At 55.9% G+C, this 25,294-nt stretch overlaps 11 protein-coding genes across 11 annotated transcripts; 7 read left to right on the forward strand and 4 right to left on the reverse strand.

Moving 5' to 3' along the window:
* Positions 1 to 2: 2 nt before the first annotated feature.
* On the forward strand, positions 3 to 1,312 carry BKA78DRAFT_325099 (uncharacterized protein). Its single transcript, XM_066889342.1, has one exon. The coding sequence runs from the start codon at positions 29 to 31 to the stop codon at positions 1,172 to 1,174; it is 1,146 nt and encodes a 381-aa protein (XP_066739751.1). The 5' UTR covers positions 3 to 28; the 3' UTR covers positions 1,175 to 1,312.
* A 134-nt stretch (positions 1,313 to 1,446) lies between these two features.
* Positions 1,447 to 3,584, forward strand: BKA78DRAFT_288595 (GatB/GatE catalytic domain-containing protein; the record flags this gene model as incomplete). The annotated part of the gene is made up of 2 exons (XM_066885749.1): positions 1,447 to 2,610; positions 2,665 to 3,584. The coding sequence occupies 2 exons, from the start codon at positions 1,447 to 1,449 to the stop codon at positions 3,319 to 3,321; spliced, it is 1,821 nt and encodes a 606-aa protein (XP_066739752.1). The 3' UTR covers positions 3,322 to 3,584.
* Positions 3,585 to 3,707: 123 nt separating this feature from the next.
* On the reverse strand, positions 3,708 to 4,942 carry BKA78DRAFT_257891 (uncharacterized protein; the record flags this gene model as incomplete). The annotated part of the gene is made up of 4 exons (XM_066885228.1): positions 3,708 to 3,901; positions 4,003 to 4,442; positions 4,548 to 4,791; positions 4,861 to 4,942. 4 exons carry the CDS (start codon positions 4,940 to 4,942, stop codon positions 3,708 to 3,710), a joined length of 960 nt encoding a protein of 319 aa, XP_066739753.1.
* Positions 4,943 to 6,349: 1,407 nt separating this feature from the next.
* Positions 6,350 to 10,931, reverse strand: BKA78DRAFT_257572 (uncharacterized protein; the record flags this gene model as incomplete). Its single annotated transcript, XM_066885200.1, has 4 exons — positions 6,350 to 8,398; positions 8,449 to 10,021; positions 10,069 to 10,168; positions 10,217 to 10,931. The coding sequence occupies 4 exons, from the start codon at positions 10,929 to 10,931 to the stop codon at positions 6,350 to 6,352; spliced, it is 4,437 nt and encodes a 1,478-aa protein (XP_066739754.1).
* Positions 10,932 to 13,216: 2,285 nt separating this feature from the next.
* Positions 13,217 to 14,603, forward strand: BKA78DRAFT_299398 (uncharacterized protein; the record flags this gene model as incomplete). The annotated part of the gene is made up of 3 exons (XM_066887049.1): positions 13,217 to 14,187; positions 14,241 to 14,429; positions 14,489 to 14,603. The coding sequence occupies 3 exons, from the start codon at positions 13,217 to 13,219 to the stop codon at positions 14,601 to 14,603; spliced, it is 1,275 nt and encodes a 424-aa protein (XP_066739755.1).
* A 381-nt stretch (positions 14,604 to 14,984) lies between these two features.
* BKA78DRAFT_356548 (uncharacterized protein) lies at positions 14,985 to 16,119 on the reverse strand (the record flags this gene model as incomplete). Its single annotated transcript, XM_066892075.1, has 3 exons — positions 14,985 to 15,413; positions 15,473 to 16,008; positions 16,056 to 16,119. The coding sequence occupies 3 exons, from the start codon at positions 16,117 to 16,119 to the stop codon at positions 14,985 to 14,987; spliced, it is 1,029 nt and encodes a 342-aa protein (XP_066739756.1).
* Positions 16,120 to 16,330: 211 nt separating this feature from the next.
* Positions 16,331 to 17,970, forward strand: BKA78DRAFT_299400 (DNA primase small subunit; the record flags this gene model as incomplete). Its single annotated transcript, XM_066887050.1, has 4 exons — positions 16,331 to 16,539; positions 16,590 to 16,787; positions 16,839 to 17,285; positions 17,346 to 17,970. 4 exons carry the CDS (start codon positions 16,331 to 16,333, stop codon positions 17,968 to 17,970), a joined length of 1,479 nt encoding a protein of 492 aa, XP_066739757.1.
* A 489-nt stretch (positions 17,971 to 18,459) lies between these two features.
* On the forward strand, positions 18,460 to 19,086 carry BKA78DRAFT_299401 (uncharacterized protein; the record flags this gene model as incomplete). Its single annotated transcript, XM_066887051.1, has 1 exon — positions 18,460 to 19,086. One exon carries the CDS (start codon positions 18,460 to 18,462, stop codon positions 19,084 to 19,086), a length of 627 nt encoding a protein of 208 aa, XP_066739758.1.
* Positions 19,087 to 19,856: 770 nt separating this feature from the next.
* BKA78DRAFT_41231 (uncharacterized protein) lies at positions 19,857 to 21,264 on the forward strand. The gene has a single exon (XM_066893149.1). It carries the CDS (start codon positions 20,141 to 20,143, stop codon positions 21,224 to 21,226), a length of 1,086 nt encoding a protein of 361 aa, XP_066739759.1. The 5' UTR covers positions 19,857 to 20,140; the 3' UTR covers positions 21,227 to 21,264.
* Positions 21,265 to 21,679: 415 nt separating this feature from the next.
* Positions 21,680 to 22,603, reverse strand: BKA78DRAFT_333593 (endonuclease/exonuclease/phosphatase family protein; the record flags this gene model as incomplete). The annotated part of the gene is made up of 1 exon (XM_066890102.1): positions 21,680 to 22,603. The coding sequence occupies one exon, from the start codon at positions 22,601 to 22,603 to the stop codon at positions 21,680 to 21,682; it is 924 nt and encodes a 307-aa protein (XP_066739760.1).
* Positions 22,604 to 22,978: 375 nt separating this feature from the next.
* BKA78DRAFT_325124 (peptidase M24, structural domain-containing protein) lies at positions 22,979 to 25,034 on the forward strand. Its single transcript, XM_066889343.1, has 4 exons — positions 22,979 to 23,097; positions 23,230 to 23,313; positions 23,401 to 24,318; positions 24,590 to 25,034. The coding sequence occupies exons 1-4, from the start codon at positions 23,073 to 23,075 to the stop codon at positions 24,799 to 24,801; spliced, it is 1,239 nt and encodes a 412-aa protein (XP_066739761.1). The 5' UTR covers positions 22,979 to 23,072; the 3' UTR covers positions 24,802 to 25,034.
* Positions 25,035 to 25,294: the final 260 nt, after the last annotated feature.

Raw genomic sequence — 25,294 nt, forward strand, 5'->3', positions numbered from 1 at the left:
TCAACACTGCTACCGCGCCACCAAGACAATGGCTGCAAAGACTGACAACTCGCTGCCGGCCCTCCTGTCCAACCTGACAGCATCTCTTACCTCGGCTCTGGAAATCGTCCCCGAGCAGGACACCGTCCTCCCTCCCAAAGATGGCATTTCGCTCCTCGACGTCAAAAACGAGCTTCTCCTCTCCTACCTGCAGAACCTCGTCTTCCTCATCCTCCTGAAGATCAAGAACGCGCCGGGCACCGCAAACGATGACACGACAGAAGACGCGTCGGACCTGAACGACCAGGTCGTCAAGAAGCTGGCCGAGCTCCGTCTCTACCTCGAAAAGGGCGTGCGCCCGCTGGAAGCCAAGCTCAAATACCAAATCGACAAGGTCGTCCGCGCAGCCGAGGACGCGGCGCGCCTCGAGGCACAAAAATCGGAGGCCACCAAAGCAAATGGACACGGCAAGGCCAACAAGGGCGGCGAAGCTGGAAGTGACGAGTCGGAGGAGGGCTCCGAGGACGACGCATCGGAATCTGGATCCGACGACGAGAATGAAGACGGACAAGACGTCGACGAGCTGGCGTACCGCCCGAACCCTGCCGCTTTCGCGCGCCCAGCAGCCACCGCAGAGACGAAGAAGCAGGCTCGAGAGGAGGCATCGGACGGCATCTACAGACCGCCCCGCATCACGGCGACGGCCATGCCCGAGCACCGCGACCGCGACGACGACGGGCGACGCGGACCCATGAAGTCGGCGGCCATTGACGAGTTCATCGCGGACGAGCTGTCGGCGGCACCCGTGGCCGAGCCCAGCATCGGCAGCACGATTGTATCGGGCGGCCGGCGCACCAAGTCGGCGCGCGAGCGCCAGGAGGAGGACGAGCGCCGCGTCTACGAGGAGACCAACATGGTGCGCCTGCCCAAGGAGAGCAAGAAGGAGCGCGCCAAGAAGGGCAAGCGCTTCGACCAGCGCGGCGGCTTTGGCGGCGAGGAGTGGCGCGATTTGGGCGCTGGCTTGAATCGCATCGAAAGGTTGACGGCGAAGAAGGGCGGCAGGTCTGGTGCTGCGGGTGCTTTGGACAGGAGTCGTAAGAGGGCCGTGGAGGATGGACCACGGGGTGATGGCGGAGGCGCCGAGGCTGGTGCCATGTTTGCGAAGAGGAGAAAAACGCTCAAGAAGAGGATGTAGAGAGAGGGTTCTAGCAAAATTGCATGGCATGGAGTTTGGCTTTGTGGGACACTAAGGCATTCAAAAGTGGAGTAGTATCTTGTTGATACCCGGAAGGATTGAATCCACGTTTTTATTGTCAAGAGTAGACTCATCATGAATGTGTAAACTTTCTCATAATGATCCCAATTCCCAGTCATGGCTGGAGTTGTGGAAAAAAGTGGTTGCCGCAAATCAAGCTTGGGCGATGACGGCCGCGGAGCTCAACCTAGCTCTTCCGCAAGAACCGCAACATGCATCCTCCTCGACTACGGACCTCACTGCCTCTCCCACGCCCCCCATCCCAATACGTATGCCCGTCATGTCTTCACTCTCGAACTCGACCCCTTCGCATACCGCAATTTGTAACTCAATTGCCCTCACGCAATCTCCACGCGACTCCTCCCCGCCATGAAGCGCTCTCGTTCCGCGCCCAGCAAAAAGAAGATGCCAAACGACGTCGCGCCCAAACCGGGTCCAAGAGCACCAAATCCAAGTCACCGCTGGACGCACAACTAGAAAAATGGGAATTGACCGTGGGTATCGAGATTCATGCGGAGCTCAACACGGCGCGGAAGCTCTTCTCGCCCGCCGCAACGTCTTCCAACGCGCCGCCCAATTCGCACGTTGCCTTGTTCGACGTCGCATTTCCTGGCACGCAGCCGCAGTTCCAGCAGGCGACGCTGCTGCCCGCTCTGCGCGCGGCCCTGGCCATGGGCTGCCAGGTGCAGCGCAAGAGCAGCTTCGACCGCAAGCACTACTTCTATCAGGACCAGCCGGCGGGATACCAGATCACGCAGTACTACGAGCCGTTTGCGCGCGACGGCGCCATCACGCTGTACGACTACGACGGCATCGCGCCCGAGGACGGCAAGAGCATCACGATTGGCATCAAGCAGATACAGATGGAGCAGGACACGGCCAAGACGCTGGCGCAGCCGCCGGCCAGCTTCCTGCTCGACTTCAACCGCGTGTCGCACCCGCTGGTTGAAATAATCACGTTGCCCCAGATCCACCACCCCGCGACAGCCGCCGCCTGCGTCCGCAAGATCCAGGCCGTCCTCAAGAGCGTCAACGCCGTGACGGCGGGCATGGAGGCGGGCGGGCTGCGCGCCGACGTCAACGTCTCTGTTCGCCGGAGGGGCGACGCCGCCGGCGAGCAGTCGTACCACGGCGTCGCCGGCCTCGGCCAGCGGACCGAGATCAAGAACCTCAACACGTTCAAGGCGGTCGAGGAGGCGATTCGCGCCGAAATGGCGCGCCAGATTGCCGTTCTCGAGGCTGGCGGCACCGTCGAGGGCGAGACGAGAGCGTGGACGACGGGCGGCACCGAGACGCGCAAGCTGCGCGGCAAGGAGGGCGAAGTTGACTACCGCTATATGCCTGACCCGGATCTGGGAGCCGTCATCATTGGAGAAGTGAGTCACGATGGAGCTTCAAAGGAGCAACCAGACTGATCACACAGCACGCAGGACCTGGTACAACACCTCGCGTCGACGCTCCCCGAGCTCCCCGACCAGACGCTGCACAAGCTCGTCCACGACCCGGCCTACGGGCTGACAATCAAGGACGCCAAAACGCTGCTCGCCTTCGACAGCGGCGACCGGCTCGAGTACTACCTCGCCGTCGTGCGCCACCTGCACTCGCAAACGACGCCCGCCGAGCACAAGACCATGAAGCTAGGCAAGGCGGCCGGCAACTGGGTGCTGATGGAGCTGGGGCCCCTCTTCGCCGCCGCCTCGACGCCCTTCAACGCGCAGCTCGTGGCCCCCGCCTCGCTCGCCTCGCTGCTGCTGCTCCTCCTCCGCCGCCGCCTCACCTCCACCTCCGCCAAGGCGCTCCTCTCGTCCCTCTTCTTCGGCGACGCGCGCCCCGTCGACGTCATCGCCGCCGACGACAACCTCCTCCTGCGCCCCATGACGCGCGACGAGTACGTCGAGCTGGCCCGGCTGGTCACCGGGGAGCGTCCGGACATGGTCGACGAGATTCGCAACGGCGGCAAGACCGCCAAGGTCATGTTCTTCGTTGGCCAGATGATGCGGAGGGGCGAGGAGGGCAGGGTCGAGGCTGATAGGGCGAGGGAGGTCTTGGTCGAGTTGATTGGTGGTGGTGGTGGTGGTGCCAAGTAGATGGATTGGCGACGAATCTCACACATGTGTATGTACGACACAGGTCGCCGGATGTTTTTGAGAAAAGACGGAGGAGCTTGCGAACAAGTCATGACGCTCACTCACCCTTTGAGGTGGATCTCAAGAGTGGACGGAGTCTACACCTCTGGAAAGAGCGCTCATGTAAAAGAAGGCAACATTCAACCTCAGCAGAGAATCCTGCTTCAATGACAAAAAGGGGGAAATCGGGGCGGGGCGTGTGCAGTTTCACCCAAGTCGAATTCTTTTTTTTTTTTTTTTTTCAATTCTGTTTTATTCGATTTTTCCAGAAATGGCCATCCAGCTGTCCGAGTCTACCACATTCCCAACGCCCCCCAGCTTTCCAATTCAAACAAATCAAATCAAAATCAATACGTGCTAGGGAACCCGGACAAGCGGCCGCCATCCGACACCTGGACGCTGCCGTTGAGGTAGCTGCCGCCCCGGCCGACCATGTACAGGATGAGGCCGGCAATGTCGTCGAAGCCGCCCTTCTTGCCCAGCGGCACCGCGCTCGACGCGTACTCGGCGTCCGACTCGCCCGTCATGGCCGAGGGGTAGACTGTTGTGCGTTGTGTCAGTTGCTTAGCCAGGATCGTCTCGGCTTTTGTGAAGGGGGTGGGCGTGGGTTAGGGGAAAGGGGGAGGGAGCATATCCACTTACTCCCCGGCGCGACAACATTACTCCTCACGCCCCACGGCACCAGCAACGTCGCCAGAATCTTGCCCAAATGCGTCGCCGCGGCCTTGCTCGCGCTGTACGCCACGCCAGCGGTGATGCCGCGATTGAAGCCCGCGATGCTGGCCGTCGTGATGATCTGGCTGGAGCGGTGATCGGCGGCGTCGACGCCGGCCGCAGACGCGCCCTTTGCCACGTCGCGCCGGCGCACGTCGCCGGGCTCGAGTTTGGTGATCGGCCAGCCGCGGCGCGCGTTGGCTGCGCTGAGGAGCGGCAGGAAGGTGGCGCTCACGGCGACGACGCTGGTCGCGTTGGTGATGAGCGTGCTGTTGAATTCGTTGGTGGGCGAGGAGGACGAGGAGAGCCCCGCGAGGAGTGCGTCGCGCACTTCCTCGATGCTTGGGGCCTCGAGCGCGGCCTTGTTTCTACAAATGGGTTGTTAGTTGGCTTTCAGATTCCAGAGATGTAAAAGATATAAGCAAGGTGGAGCTGCTGCTGGGAAGAGAGAGAGAGAAAGAGAGAGAGCTCACGGCGGTCCAATCTTGCCAGCGTTGTTCACCAGCACGTCCACATACCCCACGTCGGCCTCGATGCGCGCCACAGCCGCAGCGATGGACTCGGGCGCCGTGATGTCGCAGGCCAGCGGGACGATGGTCTTGCCGGCCGGGTCGAGCGACCTGGCCGCCTCTTCGAGCACCTGCAGGCGGCGGCCGAGGATGTAGACCTTGGACGCTCCCGTTTTGAACACGGCCGCCGTCATGGCGAGGCCGATGCCTGTGAGGGTGGTTAGTGGGATTGGTGTTTTTTGGGGGAACCGGAGAGGTTGGAGAGAAAGGCGCGTACCGGTGCCGCCGCCGGTGATGGCGACGACGAGGTCTTTGGCCGAGAAGATGGTCGAGGGGTCGACTGGCGTGGCGGCGTCCATCGTTGTTGCGGTTTGTTGTCTGGTTTAATGCGTTGGTTAGCTTCATGTTCAACTCTCCCTGCTCAAAAGTGACTCAAAACGAGCCAATTGAAGAGGAACAAACCTGATAAGCAATGAATGCTCTATCTCAGCCACAGAGTTGAGGAATGAATGTAGAAAAAGGATCGAATTGGGACAAGGAAAGCAGGCACTCGGGCAAGAGCGTGGTGGGGGAAGGAGGAAGAAGAGACGAGAGACGAGAAGGAAGGAGCAAAGAAACTCCGCAAAAGGGACTCGTCTGCTGCTATGAAGGTACCATGACTACATGGTTGGCCAAATCAATCTGCAGTGGACACCCTAGTCCGTCCATGGGCCCCCGCCATCAATCACGTCGTCGAGCCGTGCCGTTTAACTTGCCGCTTGCCGTCTACGCGATGCCACCCGGGATGATATCATCGCCCGTCGCTGCATTAGTAATGGGAGCATCTACCTCACCGCTTGATCGTCTCCACGTGCTCCTCCATGCGACTGCTTTTGCAGAGAATAAAGCCGAAAAGGCTTTTTCATTTTCTTCCAAAGTGATTCTGATGAAAAGTTGTGTGTCGAAGTCTAATAGTGGTACAGGAACATCGATGGACCCTGAAAGGATGTGTGATTTTATCAGCTTATCAGTAGTGTGCAGACCCCACCAAGCACTCGAGCACCCGTATCCGTAAGCAGACTCGTATGTTCGAACATTTGCCAAAGGCAGAATTATGCTCTGTACATCTAGGTCAGCTACGAACCACCTATTCCTCTCCTCTCATGCAGACTTGTCCAACAAAGCACACACGAGCCAACAAAACAATCTCTAGAAAATGAACCAATCCAATCCCATCTATTGCGCCTAGCGATACGGTACGATGGATACTCATCTTTTAACACCGATAATGTGAGCGGAGACAATATGACAATATGATGGGATGATCTGTTGGTCTATAACGACTGGTAAAATCGAGAGGTAGAAAAAGGTTCGCTCCTTGTCGCCAAAATTACACATCAAGCAGTCAAAAAGAAAAAGAGGGAAGGAAGAGAGGGAATCAAAGCGAGAAAACTGACAGCCCGTCCCCGTCGTGGTGACAGGACACATCGACACAATCCAGAACTCCATGCAAATCGACTAACCAAATCCAAGCGTCACTCATGAGAAGAAGATGATGACTATCCGATCGACCGACCTGAACACCTCGTCGTGACTCTCCAGAAAGGAAAGACCATGAAGAAAAGAGAGGAGAGAAGGAGAAAGTATGGTGGAAAAGTCAGAATATTAGAGGCGACGCAGCCAGCATTGACTGAACGTATGGCCAGGAATAGAAAGAGAGGAGAAGAGGAGAGAACAGCAGCGAAATGAGAAAAAGGGCACTTTTCCATCATACCCTAATAATCTCACTAAGCCCTCTTAGAAGCACCCTTCATCTTATCCACACTGCCCTTCTCTTTCAGCGTGTTGGCGTCACCACCGCTTGCCGCGCTCCGCTCCTGTTGCTGCTGCTCAACCAACTGCTCCCACTTTCTCGCCACAGCCGCGTCCGTCGGCGCCTCCTTGGTGGCCCCCGATGGATCCAACGCCAAATCGCCGGCCAGCTTGCGGAGCTCGGGGTCGCTATCGTCCTCGACAAACGTCCACTCTTCCTCTGCCTCATCGGCCGAGTCAGGCTGGTGGTGGTCGACGCCGGCAGAGCCAGGGGGTGCGTCCTTGTCGCGCCGCGCGCCGCGCTTGATGAGCGATTTGGCGTACTCGAGATCGCGATAGATGGTTTTGATGGCCGTTCCAACGCCGTCCTCCTTGCGAATCTGCTCGCCGAGGACGCGCGCCTTGGTAATCATCCGCTCGTCGCGAGTAGCTCTCCACAGCGCTCGCGAAAGGATGGACGTGTTCAGCTTCTTGATGTACATGCCCACGCGCAGGTCTTCGACTCGCGACGCGAAGAAGAATTGGTCGCCAAAAAAAGGCTTGATGATAGTGGGAATACCGGCACGCAACGAGGCCCCCGTCGTTCCCGCTCCTCCGTGGTGCGCTGCGGCGTCTATTTGACGGAATAGCCAGTCGTGCGGTGCCGCCGATATTTGGTGAATCTCCGGCGGCAGAGGAACTTCCGGCTGCGTGGTAGCAGCTTTGTTGTCGAGTCGGTCTGACCAACCCTTGGAGAGAATGCAGCGTACGTCGGCTTTGAGGACGGCGTCAATGACAGACTTGGTCATAGCCTTGGGGTCTTCAACGACAATGGAGCCGAATCCAATGTACACGAGCTTCTTGCCATCCTCCCGTGCCTTCTTGATGAAATCTGTGAGATCCTTTGGTGGAACCCAGCCTGAAGACTCGTCCAGGAACCAGTACCCTGTGACACGGATCCAGTCACTGTAGTCGAGCGGTGGGACCACGACCGAAGGACTAAAGTTGTACATGAATGGAATCTTGTTGAGCTGGAGTCGCTTCAAGGTTGTCGCGTGAAGACCCAGTTTCTTCCTCCTCCAACTATTGATCTGCCAGGACGTCGCCTTCCAAAAGACTTCCTCGAAGAGCACATACGTCAGAAAGTTGTACGTGCCTCCCATCTTATGGTCTCGCACGGCAAAGGCGTGGGGATAGGCGCGAGTGCGTGTCCAGGGCATCGTAAAGGCGCGGAAGTAGGGTATCTCAAGTGCCTCGGCGATGTGGACTCCGGCCATGGTACTCGGGCTTTCAATCAGAATATCAGTGCCTTGGCAGCCTTCCCATGCAGTCTCCAACAGCGAGCTTAGCCATCCTCGGAACATGAAGTGTGCTTTTGTCAGGAAAGTTGGTGTGAACATTCCTGTCTCGACGCACAGTCTCATGAGCTCCGCTGGGTTTCCAGCGACGGGTGCAAAGTCGATGCCGTGAGACCGAACCCAGCCTTCGAATTCGCTATGAGTTACTATCCTTGGTTTGTGTCCCTCGGCGAGTAGGCCCTTGCAAAGCGCAATGTACGGCTGCACATCACCCCGAGATCCAATTGTGAGACAGGTTATCCGAAGAGGCTCCGGAGGCTTGAAGTCGAGAATCGATGCATGTGGGTCGTCGAAAATTACTGGTGCTTGAACGCTCGTGTCAGTAGTAGCGTTCAGGGTGCGTTCTGTAACTATATATGTTGTACCTAGCTCATCAATGTGCTGCGGGACGGTTGGTTGCTTGTCCGTGGGAATGTCCTTGCGAGCTTGCTGGAGGAGTTCATGCTCGGCCTTGGCTGCTTCGGCTTGTAGCAAATTATCTTCACTGAGGATGCCTGATGTTTGCAAGTATTTGGCTTGCTCGAGCATGCGGTGCAAAGTGACTGCGCAGTCGTCGCGCACATCTCCCTGTGAAAAGTCGAAGAAGACTTCTTCGTGGCCCCGTACAACAATGACCAGGCCGCGATAGGCAAGTCGAAAGCTCTTTTCCTTGTTGACGTTTTCAATGTCTTTGATGGGGAGGACGAGCTGTGAGGCGTGTTAGCTGTAATGGGACTGTGGAGAAGAGAGGTACTGACCTTCGTTCTGGTCCCAACCAACAGGCTGCGGAAGCAAAAGTACTTGTCGCTGAGGTAAATCTTGCCGTACTGGGGGAGCACTCTCCAAAGATGACAAAAGAAGACAGCCCGCAGCTTCTCCGTTTCTGGCAGAGCAAAATGCTTCCTGAAGCGCTCATTGTCCAAGATGGCATCTTCATCATCGACAATCTCCCTAAGATTGTCGTCTGCCGCCAGGCCTTGGTCGGTGTAGTGCTTCTTTCCGCCGGTCCACATCCCAGACACCTTCTCATAGTAGCCCATGGATTCGCTAGCCAGAATGGTTCCCATATGTCGTGACCTCTTCTTGATGTATCCAGCGAATCCAGATGCTTTTTGAAAAGGATAAGTCCCAGCGTTGACGATCCCTGATAGTCCGTAGCCAGATGCAGACACTTGCAACTTTTCATCTTGTATCTGACTGTCGGTAGGCAGCTCCTTGGAATCCTGGATAGGGGTCCTGGTTCTTGCGGTGCTCGCGGTATGCTCCGTTAGAGGTCGTGGCCGGGCTTCTTTGTCCGTGTCCGTGGATCGTGCTGTGTCTTGAGAATCTTTGCCATACTCTAACGAAGATTGTGATAGTCTACGCTGGGAATACGTGTGCTCGTTTTGGTGAAAGACATCGCTTCGATTGAGGATTTGACTCGCAGACGTGTCCGTGTCGTTGAGAGATTGAACCGCCAATGAAGATTCGGTCTCGTTTTCGAGCGCGTAAGATGCTGCCGAGTCCCTGGGGTTGGAGGAAATGGGGGAGAGAGCCGGCCTTTCAACCGTAGGACCGCCAGCAGCAGTCTTGTCTTGGGGCTTGGTGAAGGCGCGTCTTCCCCGTTCCAAGCTCGATCGAATTTGCTCGGAGCTCTTGCGCCTCTTCGCGTCGAAACTGGATCTTGATGATTCGCCGCTCGCGCGAGAATCGGGCGTTCGCTGCGGTTGGAAGAGCGTTGACCGGACCGGGCTACAGGATTTGCGAGAATGTGGTGTGCCAGGCACAGAGGGAGCTCTTGCCGCCTTTTCCATCGAGCCGGGGGAGCTGTCAACTTTCTGATCCGCTTTGCTACCTTCCACCATTATCCTCATCACATTCATGGCCTCCTGACCGAAGCCAAAGAACGAAAAGTAATATTCGTCAATGGCATACTCGTCGCCCACGGCCCTGATCTTGATCGTCTCGGCATCTTCCAGCACTCGATTCTCTTCAATGTCCATTATGCTAGCCAGAGGTATTGCTATCTTGACGCTGTCTCCGTCGTTGTGCGACTTGAAGATGACCTTTTGGAGGAGCTTGACCCATTCCTTGGCACTGGCCGCGCTGTCGGCTCGGAATTCGTACGTTCTCTGGTTGGTTGTGACAGAGAATTCCAAAGCCTCTTTGCCCTTATCCTTGGGTTCGATCAGGTTGGCAGAGATCGCGTACCGGAGGTTGATGCGTCCTCGTGGGAAGTACAGGTCTGACGGGTTATTGTAGTAGGCCAGGACATCGCCCTTGAGAATGAACCATGCGCGGTTCCACATGGTTCGGCCACGCTTCGCAAGGTACCCGGACTTGGTTACTTCGCTCTGTTTACTTGTTAGCCGTGGAAAATGAGGGGGTCTGGCGCACACACCGTCTTCTTTGGAAGATATGCGTAGAAGCAGATGTGTTTCTGCGTAATGTACAGATATCCTTGTAAAAGCACCGTTTGTAAAAGCCAGCACGGAAATTCTAGTTGTGTTAGCATCATGGCATATGACATGGCAATATTTGCCATACCTGAGATGACCTCCTCTCGCTCAGTCAGTTGGAAAATCTCCATCAATCTATGTGAGAGTTCCTCCGTTCCTTTCTCGGATGAAGTCCCGCCGTCAAAGCTGGAGTGGACTTTGCGCAAATCGGACCCGAGCGCAGAAGCCTCCAAGCCAGCCTTGGCCTTCATCTGCCTGCTCATGCTCTGCTCCTCCTCCTTGTTCGTCGAGTGCTGGTCATCCTTGGCGGGCCGTTCTGGAAGTATCTGGGAGGACGACATGGCGTCGTCTGGTGCGGTGGTGCCGCGGTCTTTGGTTGGTCTATGGCGGAGCTTCGTGATGGGGCGCAGTATCTTGCTATTGGAAAGGGCGGAACGGTGTTTGCGCTGGCTGGTGTCGGGCGCATGCGCCTTGGACTCGTTGGCGCCGTCGGTGGCCAAGTCTCGCGGTCGTTCACCGCTGCGCTTCATCCAGGCCATGTCTTCGTCTTCACTTTCCGAGAGCTCGTCGTGGGAAAATCGGGACTTGATGTTTGCAACGGAGCCAGCCCTCGCAATGAGGTCGAATACGGAGCGATGGGCGTACCGTGGGTCGTTGGTTTTCGGGGCGGAGACATCCTCGTCCTCGTCGTCGCCATGTCGTAAACGCTCGGGAATCTCGAAGGATATACGGCGCGGTTCTCTTGGTTTGCGAGCAGCCTTTCGACTGGGGCTGTCCCCAACAATGTACTCAGATGACGCCATGGTTGGGTGTTGAGGCGCAAGGCAGTTGAAAGCGCGACGTTGAAGTTTGGCACGGCAGTGCCGGGGCGTGAGCGGATGATGAGGTCAGGTCCAGGGTAGCTCTCGAGGCTCAGCCGTCAGGTGCAGGTATCAGATCGCAGCCGTCACATGGTGGAAGATGGAGAACATTTTTTTCTTTCGAGGGGCAAGAAAGGTTAAGAGAGGAGATGGAAGAGGGTCAGGAACTAGGGCGGCATGGGGTGTACTGTGTGGATGGACTGGTCTGGGGAAGGTGGGTGAATGGCTGATGAATGACGGGCCTTTGAGACCTGAGTCAGTCGTGGAGCAAGGATGTTGTCGGCGCAACCACCGCTGCACACGTATCCCACGCCGTGTTTGCCTATTTACATGTAGTTATCTATTCTGTCCCCAGAGACATGATTCCATCAACAATTATCGTAGAGACCAAACGGCGGCAGTTGACCACTCCGGACCAAACTCCAGGGGTGGAAGAGCACGGACAGCATCACATGCGAGCAAGCCCACTGTGGTCCATAGCTCCAAGTCGCGTGGACCCGCACCACACAGTTTGGACTGGCCTCTCGACTCCTCCAGGCTTCTCTCTCACTTCTCGCTGCGCTGTCAACATCTCTAGAAGCTTACATGTAGGAGTGCGGACGTACAGGAAGCATCCATGCATCCATGTCGGCGCCCTGGAAACCTGTCCGCATCGCTCTTGTCCGTGGTTGGTAGCCCGTTCCAGCACCACCAACAAACGCCCTTCTGCCTCGATGCATGCGCTGCATATTTGGAAGCGATGCTGCATTTCTGCCTGCTCTGCCTAGCTGACCGACACTTGTTCTCCACATGGCTGTATATGTGGCTATCCGCCGCCTTGCACAAAATATTTGTCGACTGTTCCATGGCCCTGCACCCAACCGCCTCGTGCAGAGCCTCGCCCGTTGGACTGCTTGCTTGGCCTGCCAGGCTGGAAGGATGAACGCGTCGCGCTCAGCAGCCATCTGACAACCCGAAAAACGTCTGCCCAGAACCGTTGAATGGTTATCTGTTCTCTTTGACGTCTCGGATAAAGCGCAGGGAAGTCCTCAGACAAGGCTGACAAGTTGCCGCGCGAATCACATTGTTTGGATGGCGCTAAACCCCATGACTTCTTAATACCATACGCTGAACATGTAGTCGAATAGAGCATTTCCAACATGGATGTGCACTCGTCGTCTTTGAGTCGCAGCCATGAAGGCGAAGGTTCCTTTTAAGTCGACAGACACAAGCCCATTTGCAGCAACTCCACAACAAGGAGCAGCACGATGAACCCTGTCTGCCCCTGATGAATGACGCAACTAGCACGCTTTCGGTGAGTACGAGCAACGCCCAGCTTCCCACGAACACATCACTCTCCACATCGTCCCTTCGAGACTGCTGCGATTCCCCACAATCACCGCCAACGCACTTTGCCAGCATAAACACAGAGACGGATAGTCACGGTACGCAGCGGAGGCCGAGCTCCGAACTTGGTAGCACGTACCGAAAATCTGTACACAGAGCCACTTTTTGTTCAGGAAGCGAAGAGCGCCTGCGACGGTACGGCAAGCAGACTTCCCGCTCGGATCGACATGATCCAGAAACTTTGCCAAACCCAGCTTCAACGTCGCGCTCATAGCCTCCAACGGACAATCATGTTCACAGGCGCTGGTTGGACGCGACGATGGTTTAAAAAGCATTGGTAAGCGCACGAATTAGTAGATAAAACATGGTGTGATGATCAATCTGACGGGGGGTTGAAAAGGGGTGACAATGACGTATGTGTGCATACAAGGAGGGGGATGGGGGGTTCCTGGGCAGCTGTTTGGCTTCGGAGTCAAGACAAACTCCCCATCCTTCCCCAGCTTCGCTACACAAAGTTTCGCTGACAAAAAGCGAGTGTTTTGGTCTCCGCCTTCTTGTGTGATGTGGGAACACAGATGCCCCACAGCCTTTGCTGTGCGTGATTGGATGGCCGAGTGGATTTGATATCACGGCCAAGATGATGCGCGTGGCGATGTGCGTCGACGAGCGTGAGAACGCAAATTTGTCCTTGGAAAGATCAACATATCAGACCAAGATGGATTAACGCCTACTTGCGCTAAATCCGTAACGACGATGCCGAGCTGCGAGCGAGTAGGGGTGGGTATCACTACAACCACCATTTGGGGCTGGGTATAAAAGAAGCAGACGAGTGCGTCGGCTGTTGAAAAGGTCATTCTCCTCCTTGAGCATCATCCTACCCCCTCCACGAAACAGCTACGACCATGAAAACACAGCAAGTCTACTCGAACGGCATCTACCACGGCCTGCCCGTCCACGGCGACGAGCACAAGGACCTCACGGCCGTCGTGACGGGCGCCAACGGCATCAGCGGCCAACACCTGTTGCGCGTGCTGGGTCAGTCGCCGTCACGATGGAGCAAAATATACAGCCTCTCACGTCGACCCCCTATGGGCACAGAGCTGCCAGCCAACGTGACGCACATCTCTGTCGATTTCCTCTCAAAGCCCGAAGACATCGCCGCTGTTCTGCGCGAAGCTGGCGTCACAAAGATCGATTACGTCTTCTTCTTTTCGTACATCCAGGTGGCACCGGAGCCAGGAAAGCCGCTGTGGTCCAACGCCGAGGCCATGTGCGTCAAGAACACGGAGCTGCTGGCCAATTTCCTGTCAGCCCTGAGCGTGGCCAGCGTCATTCCGCGCCGCGTTTTGCTCCAGACGGGCGCAAAGAACTACGGCGTCCATCTGGGCCCAGCAAAGGTGCCCCAGGAGGAGTCCGATGCCCGCGTCTTGATCGAGCCCAACTTTTACTATCCTCAGGAAGACTACCTGTGGGACTGGTGTAAGCGTACCGGTGCCGGCTGGAACGTTGCTCGCCCCGGTCCTGTCCTGGGGGCTGTTCAGGACGCCGCCATCAACCTGATGTTCCCGCTTGCCGTCTACGCCGCCGTGTCGAAGCACCTCGGGCAGCCGCTTGAGTTTCCGGGCGACCTCAGCGCGTGGGAGAAGTTGCAAGACCAGAGCAGCGCCCTGCTGAATGGGTACCTGGAGGAGTGGGCTGTCTTGACGCCAGAGGCGGAGAACCAGGCCTTCAATGCAACCGATGGAAGTCACTTCACCTACGGCCAATTCTGGCCCAAGCTGGCCGCTGCTTTTGGTATCGATTGGAAGGGGCCTTCATTGGACCCGTCGCAGTACACAGTTTCCAAGCTTTCCAGCGAAACGACGCCAAGGGGGTGAGTCTACATGAATCTTCGAGGCCAGAGAGCGTAAGCTGATTGCGGAGTAGCTTCGGTTCGCAGCCCGAGTACCGGGAGCGCTTCTCCATCGTCGGCTGGGCCAAGCGATCCGATGTCCAACAGGCGTGGCGCGAGATTGCCAGCAAGCACAACTTGCAGCCCCAAGAGCTCACAGACATCGACCGCGTCTTCAGCGTGCTGGAATACACCTTGAACAGTGCGATCTTTTGCAACATGAGGTAAGCTCCCCTGATGCAGTAGCAGATTCGAGAGGTCAGACACTGACAGAGTCATTTAGCATGGACAAAGCACGCCGCTTGGGCTTCTTTGGCACTGTCAATTCTTGTGACAGCATGCTCCAAGTCATCCAGGAATATGTTGATTTGAAAATGATGCCGCCATTACAGGCATAAGACAACACAAGCTCACGCCCCTGGGCGGCTTTGGTTATGAGATCACGCCAGCGCGATTGTGGATTGGTTTGCAGAGCATAGAAAGGTGTCAAAGGGGGATAAGACCTGGAAATGTCAGATAATGATGACGAAGCGCACACTCTGGAGCATTTTCGCAGGGCGAGGGAGAATTTGCTGATTAGCTCATCATGTACTTTTGACCTTTGTGTCTATACTATACCGACTTGAGCTACACTCTTTGATGCCAGATTCCGACGAAGCTAAAACGGATGAGGATATTGAGCTAGGAGAAAGCAAATTTTGGGGCAACATGTCCTGGCCATAAACCGATAGGAAACTAAGAAAATTCGTGGGCGAAACCGCATGCTTTGCTGAGCTTTATCAGCCCTTGGTGAAGTGACTTTTGAAGGCTGGCTTTTTGCCCTTCCAGGTACTGGGCTGGGAAGGAGGTGCTTCTGCTTTCCTCTTCTTCGCTGTGTGGTTCCAGATGTTCGTACTCGAGTAAAGACTGGCTCCCAGTTTGTACTCATTATCAGAGTATATGTCCAGATACGTGTACGCGTCGGTCTTGTAGTAAATCTGTTGCTCTTTCGTGACCAAGCCCATGTCAGTAAGAGCCAGGAGCACACGCTGCATGTCCTCAATGTCGAAGCAGTCTTTGGTATAGACGCATATCATACGAATTTCCTCGGGCTTTGCCAGACATGTAGTCGCAATCTTGGCGGTATTGCCGAGACGGCCGTCGAGCACTCCTAGACAGACTTGTTTCCAGAACCTTGGAGCATCAACAAGCGAAGGTCTCAGTAGCCACTTCAACGTGTTAGCACTCTTGCGGGAGACTCATCGAGCACGTCACGCCGGATAATCACCTTGCCGCCTGTGACATGCTCCTGTACCATCAGACGCTCAATGTCTTCTTTCAGCTTGATTCGATCTTTGGTCAACTTCCGTGTCACAGAGCCTTTTGCGATGGAAGGATTGTCCCTCTCGATCTCCGCCTTCTTTTTCAAGTAGGACTCAAGGAGTTCTCCGCCCTGAGCACAGAAGGCGTCTATGTCTGGCTGCTCTTTGTTGTATGCTGAAGACTTGGGGCTTTGCACCCAAAGCCATGAAAATCCGGTGTGCTCCAATACAGTATCAAGCGGCGACATTCTTTTCAGGAATTCATCCACAGTCTCTGTCGGTTGGTACCAGTTGGGCAGATTCGGGGTGATTCTTTCTTCTTCAATCGCAACCTCTTCGTGCTCTTTGAGTTCCACATCTTCGATCTTGGGTTTTGCTTTGCTGGTTGCGGCGCGAGCCCTCTGGACAACTGTGGAGAGCAATTGATCGTGAACGGACCAGTATGGACGTATCGAAAAGGAAGCACTTTGTTCCTCGAGATCGGCTTTGGTTTCTTCGTCTCCTGATTGGCACATTAGCAACGTCTTCTCGAGGCATGTTCAAATGTACCGTAGAAGCTCGAGTCGTCAGAGATCCAGCCATCACCTGGAAGCAAAGCCTCCTCTGCCGACATGGTAATCAGCGTCGGACTTCGCCTTGCAGCGCAGGTGGCATGAGCAGAAACGACCAGCCTCGACGGGAATTGAGTTGTCGGGAAGCGGTGACGAGGACCGCCTGCCGTCAACGTGCTTAAGCCGTGCACGGGCCCCGACGCGCCGACGCGCGCTGCCTGAGAGCGCGTCTTCCAGCGGCTCGCAACCAACCAACAACACCAAACTCCCAAAATGCCGCACTCTGTTTCTCCCGAGAAAGACGACATTGAGCTTCCCGACGCGCCGTCCGGAGATGCCTCCCAAGGACCGCCTCCTTCGAGCCCTCCAATCAACAGCACTGAGGACGATGAGGCACTGGAGGAAATGCTAGATGCAGAGGATTCCGACGACGAGTTTTCCTCGAGTGCTCCCGCACCTCAACAGTCGCAGGCAAATGCAGTGTTCGTGAAGGGCTCGTCTGGATAGTCTGCGCTAGACTGACGCTCTGCAGGCAAAGCGCGCAAGCTGCAAAATACTCGGACCCAGAGGTCATGAGAGCCTTCTACCAACGCCTGTTTCCTTTCAGATATCTTTTCCAATGGCTAAACCATTCGCCTTCCCCGACGAATGACTTTGGTCACCGAGAATTCGCATTTACCCTGCAAAATGACGCGTATCTTCGATACCAGTCTTTTCCGACAGCAGACCTGTACGTTACAAAGCATACCCGGGAGAGAGGTTTGCTGACTCTGGGAACTAGATTTCGCAAGCAGTGCATCCAATTGGTACCGTCACGTTTCGAAATTGGCCCCGTCTACTCAACGAATCCGCGCGAACGCAAGTCCCTCCGCAAAGCCACCGCATTCCGTCCTATCTCGAAAGAGCTGGTCTTCGATATTGATATGACAGACTACGACGAAATCAGAACATGCTGTACTGGCGCCAACATTTGCAACCGATGTTGGACATTCATCACCATGGCCATTAAGGTGGTCGACGCCGCACTGAGAGAGGACTTTGGCTTTAAGCACATACTTTGGGTGTATTCTGGTCGTCGTGGCGCTCACGCTTGGGTGTGCGATAAGAAGGCAAGGGACATGGATGACCAAAAGAGAAGATCAATTGCCGGGTACTTGGAGTTGCTCAAAGGTGGAGATCAAGGTGGCAAGAAGGTTAACGTGCGGCGACCGCTGCATCCACATCTCGAGTAAGTCGACGGGTTTCATGGGATTACTCAACATCGTCCAGACTGACCAAAACCTTACAGGCGGAGCTTGAATATGCTACGCGACCATTTCCAAAGTGACATCCTTTTTGAGCAAGATCCTTGGGCAACACCGGAAAAGTTCAACCATCTCCTTGGCCTTCTTCCCGACAAGAAACTTGCCGAAGCTCTCAAAAGAAGATGGGAATCTGCACCGTCCCGTCCATCGTCTCAGAAGTGGGCCGACATTGATAGTCTTGCTTCCTCAGGTGCTTCAAGCACGCTCGACACCAAAGCACTGAAGGAAGCCAAACAAGACATCCTTCTCGAATACACTTATCCGCGTCTCGATGCCGAAGTCTCGAAGAAGCTCAATCACTTGCTCAAATCACCTTTCTGTGTACATCCTGGAACTGGTCGAGTCTGTGTGCCAATTGACACCAGGAATGTGGAGGAGTTCGATCCCCTGACGGTGCCGACGGTGACGGAACTGCTCGACGAAATCGATAAGTGGGCTAGCGAGAACGCAGGCAAGATGGACGATGAAGCGGCAAAGAAAATTCCGGACTGGGAGAAGACGAGATTGAAAGGCTACGTCGATTACTTCCGCGGCTTCGTCAACGGGGTGTTGAAGGAGGAGAAGGTGGGAAAGAGGGAAAGAGAAGACGGCGAAGGCATGGAGTTCTAGAACAGTGGCGTACATCTGTTTGCTTTTGACTTGTTTCTCTGTCGGTTGGCGTCTCATCTGGTGGTTGTCATAGGGCTTCTTGGGTTGAATTCGAAAGCGAAAGCGAAAGCGGCGCAGCGGGGATCTTTCCCCGTGGTCATACTAACCACTTCTACAAGATACACGTTGTTCCTGCGCGATGCATGTACACGGATGGCGAGAGGCCGTGCCGAAAGCCGTACGCCAGGTGCGTACTGTTCAGGTGGACTTTGACCATAACCGGCAAGGAGTGACAGGGCAAGTAGAAAAGAAGCAGGGAGCTGTCGAGGCAGGTTTCGCAGCGGCTGTTGGATAGCCTGATGGCGCTCGCTTTCGCTTTCACGGCGCTAGCTGGCCAATCAGAGCTGATCGCCGCTGCTTCTGGCCGCAGCAGGGTCTCCCGAGGAACGCATCGCGGGGTCTCCGGCTGGTGGTTACAATTTATGCCCAGTGCTGGTCTGGATTTATATAATGGACCCCTTGGCAAGAGGTGTTTGTCTGTCACAGCTGCGCCGCCAAATTTCTGTTCGATCCCTTCAACGTGTAGTACACCTGGTACAAAAGCCGCCACTTCGACCTTCCACATCCTACGAACTGTTTGAGAAATTATTTTCCCATGTCTACAGGCTCAGCATCGCAGAGGAATGTAAGAATGACCAGAAATCCCCCGCCGTAGTGGTTTGGCCAGGAGTTCGGCGCCGAGGCACGCCCGGAGATGCTAGCGGGGCAGCATTGCAAATGTCGTCAGGACATCCTCAGACACCAAACTGCCAGGCGGACAGAGCCATCGCGATATGCAACCCGTCGAGGTCAGGTTGGCCTTCTTTTGCTGGCAGCGGGCAATGGCGGAAGCGCACGCGGCAAGAAGAAGTCTCGCACCGGGAACTGGCGATTGCCAGCACATCTAGCCGAATTCAGAGGTGGCTCTCCTTTGGCGGACGACAGCCCCCGACAAGCCAACTCCAACATCATCCCACAACGACACGTTCGCATCCGGCCTTCAAGCCCCCCGCGGCCCTCGACCTCCTGCCCGGCGCGGCACTCCTCGGCACCAAGCCTCTTTCAACGGCTTCCAGGGCAGGCTGCTTCCGCGCCTGAGACGAGTCGAAATGCCTCGCTTAGGTATGGACGACCGGAACCTAGAAGTGGGCGGTGCGGCATGACCGCGGACTCACCGACTACCCCTTGGGAGAAGCCTGGCTGTTAACCACTTTCCGACGGCAGGCCACAAGAAGAGCCGGAATGGATGTGTTCAGTGCAAGCGGCGGCGCGTCAAGGTCGGTGTTGTTCGACTGTTCCGAAAGGTGCCTATGGTTGTAGCCTACGAGCGATGCAGAGGAGCAATTCAAGAAAGCTGACCCCTATTTTTGCGTCTTTTCACAGTGCGACGAACAACGACCCTGCAGTCACTGCGCCAGACACGGCGTCGAGTGCAGTCTGACGTCGCAAGATGGAGCTCCGCCGCCTCCACCTCCGCAGAGAGCATCTTACTCTGCTGCCTCTCAGACCTCTGGAGACAGCCCGCATGCTGCTGCCTCGACGCAGCGCAGCGGCTCCTCTCCCCATGTGAGTCGCTCTGCTTCATACAGGCTGCTCGAGGCTTGTATCAAAGACCTCCTGAAATGATTGTACTGCTTCTTCCATGTATCATGTCGCATTAATGTTTAAAGAGCTTGGGTTATTGGGTCGGAAAAATGCATTGTCTTTTACGTTGGGCTGGGCACATTTGCATCGAAGAGCATCATCCACTGTTTCCCCTGACCCCCTGAATTCACTCGACATCCCGTCACCCGCTCGGTCACGTGGGTACTCTTCTGGTTTCTCTGCCTCGGGTCGGCAAAGGAATTCTGCCACTCAGAGAATAAGAAGATGAGAAGTCCCTTAAGACTCGACATGGAGACGAGGAAGGTGGATTTCAATGGATCGGGTGGCTCGAGGAGATTTGACTGGTCTTCGGCGCTTTTCACTGCTCACTTCTCTTATATCTTCCGTTTTCAAAAATCGTTGAGCGTTTGTTCAGTGCTTTGGTTTGATGAGATGATCGATTTCGACACTGATCCCCTTCTAGGATGACAGCTCAGAGCTGGCCCAAGCATTCTCCACACGGTCAAGCATCTCACCCCATGCAGTGAGGTCGCCCAACAACACGGAAATGGCGATGACTTTGGCGACCACTGGAGACAAGGGCAGCACAATACCAGCACACCAGAATCCATTTGACATGCTGTCGAGAACCATCATGGAAAGAGATATCATGGGCAGCTTCACCTCCCAAACCCCTGTTCAGGACTGGCATCGAGATCTCCAACTCCTCCACCATTATTCCACCTGCACGTCCGTCACCATGTCCGAAGTGGAGAGCATCCGCCGCTGCTACCAGATAGTATATCCCAGCATTGGCTACTCCAGTAAAGCCGTCATGCACGGCATCCTCGGCGTGGCGGCTCTGCACCTCGCACACCTCCAGCCGGGCCCGCGCAACAAATGGCTCCTCATCTCCACCAACCACCAAAACCGGGCCATCAGCGAATTTCGGCTTACACTGCCATCCATCACCCAGTCCAACTGCGACGAGCTGTACGCCCTGTCCAGCCTGACGACCGTCTTCCGCTGCGCTTCGTTACCCATCCCCACAGACCCCCACCAGCCCGACCCCATTGACGACACCATCGAGACCTTTATGCTCACCCGCGGCGTCAACGAAGTCCTCAAGACATCGTACCACTGGGTGGGCGCCGGGCCGCTGGCACCGATGCTCGTCCCGGAGCGGCTTGCGCCCTTCGTGCCCTTCGGCTCCGCCACCGTCACGCGGCTCGACGAGTTCGGGCTGCAACCGCAATTCGACGAGCTGCGCAGGCTCGTGTCGCACGAGGCGTTCGACCCGCCGCTGCGCGCGACGCTGCTGGGCGGCCTCGCCGACCTGGCCCTGTGCTTCCACCGCGTCGTGTCGCAGCCCGAGGACCGCGAGCCCGGCATGGTCGTCATGTTCCCCATCCGCATCTCGCCCGAGTTCATCTTCCTGACGCGCCAGCGCCACCCCGCCGCCCTCGTGCTGCTGGCCTACTGGTGCTGCCTCGTCCACAACCACTCCAACTACTGGTGGTGGGGCGACCGCGGCAAGAGGGTCGTCCGCGCCGTCGCAGAGGTGCTTGAGGATAGGTGGAGGCATTATTTGGAGTGGCCGTTGCAGTATGTTTCCGATGACGCCAATATTGGCAGGTCGAAGATTATACGTTAGGCGTTGGTGTTGCGGGGCAGATGCTCCAGGGTCCATAGTGTACCGTGGTAGATTATGATGGCAGCGACGACAATCTGTCATGATGATGAATGAAAGGATGAAGCTTGATACTGGATGCATTGAGAACACTGGTGTTGAGTTGGCCAAATGCCCCCTACCCTAATTATGGCAGTAGGAAGGTCAAATCGTCCCCTCTGAGTTTCGAGAGTCACTATCAATTTGATCTTGATTACCACCATGAGTGCATTTGCCCAATGTTGTGAGCCACCACTTTCTCATTTCGTTGTGTGAGCCTCCCGCACCACTAGCAGCAAGATTTCATTATTGATTATTGACTAAGCGCAACGTGCATACAATCATCATCAGGGGGATAGGCTACTTCGTGGAAATGACCATGGACCTCTTTGTCTTGGTCTGGCTGTACACTCTACAGGGAGTTGCACCACACCTCGATCAAATATACACGTCAACCACAACAGCTCGATGGTCGCTGATGAAGACACCGTCGTCAAAGACATTTGCCAAAACGCCGTACGACTGTACCGTATCCGGCGGCAGGACGGCGTTGTCCAGGGGGCCAGCAAAGACAAAGTCGATGCGTGCGGGGGGCGCGTCTTTCTCCGGGTCTTTGAAGCCCGTGTACGTGTAATTGTTGCCGTAGCGCTTTTCCGGCGGCACCTTGTCCCTCGTGTCGTACAGGACGGATTGGTTGCTGGTGAAGTATTTGTAAGCCTCCTGGTCCGTCTCGCTGTTGAAGTCGCCAGTCAGGAAAACGGGAATCTCGTCCTTGGGACCCAGCTTGCGCAGGTACTTTTTGACAAAGCTGGTGATGAGCTCGGCGGATTTGAGCCGTGCCACTGTGCCTGCGTTGTCGAGGTGCGTGTTCAGGACTAGGACATGCTTCTTGGTGATTTGGTGGCAGAACCGGCCCACCGTTAGGATTCTGATGGAGCCGGCATCCCAGCCTTTGGAAGGCCTGTCGGGAGTCTCTGACAGCCAGATGGTTTTGGAGTCTGTGAGCTGCCAGACGGAGCTTCTGTAGAGAATTGGCGAGTATTCTCCTGCTCTTTTGCCGTCGTCACGGCCGACTCCGATGTAGGTCCAGTCCTGAGACGGGTAGGTAGCTTGAGTCTCTGGTGTTGTGCAGTTTGTAGACTCGGCATTGAGTCCAGTGAGTACATTGACCAGCTGGTTGTGTAACACCTCTTGCATACAGATAAAGGCCTCCGGATTGGAGTGGGTGTTGAACCTGAGCTCGCTCACTAGGCGCGGGGCGCGAACGGGCCAAGGTTCTTCGCCTTTGAATGGCGCAGTAGTGGCATAGCGAATGTTATGGGTCAGGAACCGGATTGGAAGAATAAATGACGAATATCTCATTTCGGCAGCCAGAAGACGAGCGTTCTTTGTTGTTTGAGGCGGTTTGGCGCGAGAGGAGCTCAGGGCCGCGCTGGTGCCCTCCCCAGCGACATTGCTGCTCGACGACATGATGTATGCGTGTAGTGTGCCGCGCCCTCAACGGCTGAGCTCAATGGCTCTAACCCGGACGAGTTCGGTCGAAAAGCGATATTGCTTCTACATACGGAAAGTAGAAGGTGGGAAGAAGAGAGCATGGATGAGTGCTGGGGGGCGGGGCAGGGCCAAGACGGCGGGGCAGGGTTGAGGGTTGGGTTGCTCGGTGAATGCCTGGTGATGCTTGCTAGTGATGTCTGTGTAAGGCCGGGCAGATTAAGCGATCCGCACTCCACTTGTATTCGACCTTCTTCTGAAAGAGCTTCCAATCCAGCTGTCAAGCCCCATCTCTCCACCGACAACCCTCAATTCGTCCCTCAAAACAACCTCGCCCGCCATGGCTGACGCTACCACCGAGATTGGTACCCTTCCCTCCCGCCTGCACAGTCTCTTGCCCACTCGACGCTGCCGCCCAATACGTCATAGCTCGTCGAGACAACAAAAGATGCTTCAAAATGAGCACGCCGTGGGTCGGCTGGCTAACTAGCTCACAGATTACACCCTCAAGAACCCCGACACCCTCACCAAGTACAAGGAGGCGGGAAAGATCTCCCAGAGTGTCCTCGAAGCTGTGACAGGTGCGCCCCTCCTCCCCGCGCCTGAGCGCGTGCCACCACCGCGCAAACTCGGCGCCTAGCTCGAGGTCAAAGCTGACGCCAAATCAGGATGGTGCGTTGAGGGTGCCAACATTATCGACGTTTGCGAGAAGGGAGACAAGCTGCTGGAGGAAAAGATTGCCGCCGTCTACAAGGGCAAGAAGATCCCCAAGGGTATTGCGCACCCCACGACCGTGTCGCCTTCCTCCTACATTACGCCCTACACTCCTCTCAAGTCCGACACCGAGGAGGCCTCGAGAACGCTCAAGGCCGGCGACTACATCAAGATCCAGCTCGGCGCTCAAATCGACGGTCTCGGCACGATTGTCTGCGACACCATTGTCATCCCCACCGCCGACCACAAGGACGATGTCATTTCGGGACGCCAGGCCGACCTCCTGCTCGCCACGCACTACGCCAATGAGCTTCTCCTCAGGTTGATGCTGCCCCCCGGCACTCTTGCCACTGGAACCGACGAGGAGAAGGCGAAGGCCGCCGCGCAGAAGCCCTACACCCAGTCGCAAATGAACCAGATGCTGGAGAAGGTTGTCAAGAGCTACGACTGCAACGTCGTCGAGAGCACCACCTGCTGGTCTTTTGAGCGCAACGAGATTGAGGGCAAGAAGAAGATTATTCTGGCCCCCGGCGAGGGCGTCAGGGGCGACGGTCTTCCCGAGCTCCACGACGTCTGGGGTGTCGAGATGGGCGTCTCTCTAGGAAGCGGCAAGGTAAAGAACCTGAGCGACCGCGCTACTCTTCACCGCCGCACGACCACCACCTACGGTCTCAAGAGGCCCAGCTCCCGCGCCACTCTTTCCGAGATTCAGAAGAAGTTTGGCAACTTCCCCTTCAGCCTTCGCCAGCTCGAGGACGAGCGCGCCGCCAAGGTCGGTGTTGTCGAGTGTGTTCGCGGTGGCGTTCTCAGGCAGTACGAGGTTGTCGGCGACAAGGACAACGAGCCCGTCGCCAGGCTTTTGACTACCCTTGGTAAGTGTTAATATCCCACATCGTTCCATGATTTCAGCCCCGTTCTCTTTCGGACATGCTTTCAAATTGCTGTCGCGCAAGTTGGGCGCGTGCAATCCTTCAGTCTTCGCTCAAAAGTGCAGGACCGTATGCAGTCGTCGCATGCGATTCCTCGCATGAAGGGCTGCCCTGTGAGCAGAGACAGGCTCAAATGCTCCCTGTGGTCTTTTGATTATTGGCCTTTACGTGTCGGAGATTGAAGTGGGGACAAGGCTAATTGTGCATTCTCCAGGTGTCACAAAGAATGGAATCGCCCTCCTCGCGGCGCCTCCGTCGCCGGATCTCTCCAAGTACAAGACGGATAAGAAGATCACCGACGAGGAGATTCTTAAGATTCTTGAGCAGCCTCTGGCGAAGCCTACCAGCTCTAAGCCTAAGAACAAGAAGAAGAAGAAGACGGCCAAGAAGGACGGCAAGGAGGCCGAGGGCGAGAGCGAGGAGTAAAAGTTCCGCAACATGTGCTTGATGAGGAGGAAGGCAAAAGTCATGGCTAGGTCCAACGAGATTCGCATTGACTCGAGCGAAACCGATTGTATCTGCAGCGGCTCGACTGTCATTTTTACTCGTCGTATGGCCTAGGAGTTGGAGGCGAGTACATAGATTAGGCATTTGCCGTCGCTACATTGAGCGAGCAATAGCGGCAAAAGATTCAGTCACAAATCAAACTCTGCAAATTTCTTGTGTGGGAAGTCGAGTGAAGTGAATCGTGTGTGAATCCTTCACATCTTGGAGCCTGTCCGCCACGTCTAGTCCTCTCCTTCTCAACCATCTCCAACTTTCTCCACCCGACACTCAAACTTCTACACCTGCACCTCTCGTCTCTGCCTTCCGCTCCTTCGCCGCGCCGCCGTCTTGAGCGAACTCCGCTTTCCCCTTATCGCAACTTTTGCGCACCACGACTGGATTGACTGCAACTTTTCTGTCGTCCGCCGTCATA

This window comes from Phyllosticta capitalensis (assembly GCF_038381095.1).
Source record: "Phyllosticta capitalensis strain CBS 128856 chromosome Unknown BKA78scaffold_11, whole genome shotgun sequence".
In the NCBI taxonomy this organism is placed as follows: Eukaryota; Fungi; Ascomycota; class Dothideomycetes; order Botryosphaeriales; family Phyllostictaceae; genus Phyllosticta; species Phyllosticta capitalensis.

Excerpts from the sequence above, each read along its gene's own strand:
- BKA78DRAFT_41231 (XM_066893149.1), top strand. The coding sequence starts at position 20,141 with ATGGCGATGACTTTGGCGACCACTGGAGACAAGGGCAGCACAATACCA.
- BKA78DRAFT_325124 (XM_066889343.1), top strand. The coding sequence starts at position 23,073 with ATGGCTGACGCTACCACCGAGATTG. Across the intron at positions 23,314-23,400 it reads TGTCCTCGAAGCTGTGACAG|GATGGTGCGTTGAGGGTGCC; the intron begins GTGCGCCCCTCC and ends ACGCCAAATCAG. Across the intron at positions 24,319-24,589 it reads CAGGCTTTTGACTACCCTTG|GTGTCACAAAGAATGGAATC; the intron begins GTAAGTGTTAAT and ends TGCATTCTCCAG.
- BKA78DRAFT_325099 (XM_066889342.1), top strand. The coding sequence starts at position 29 with ATGGCTGCAAAGACTGACAACTCGCTGCCGGCCCTCCTGTCCAACCTG.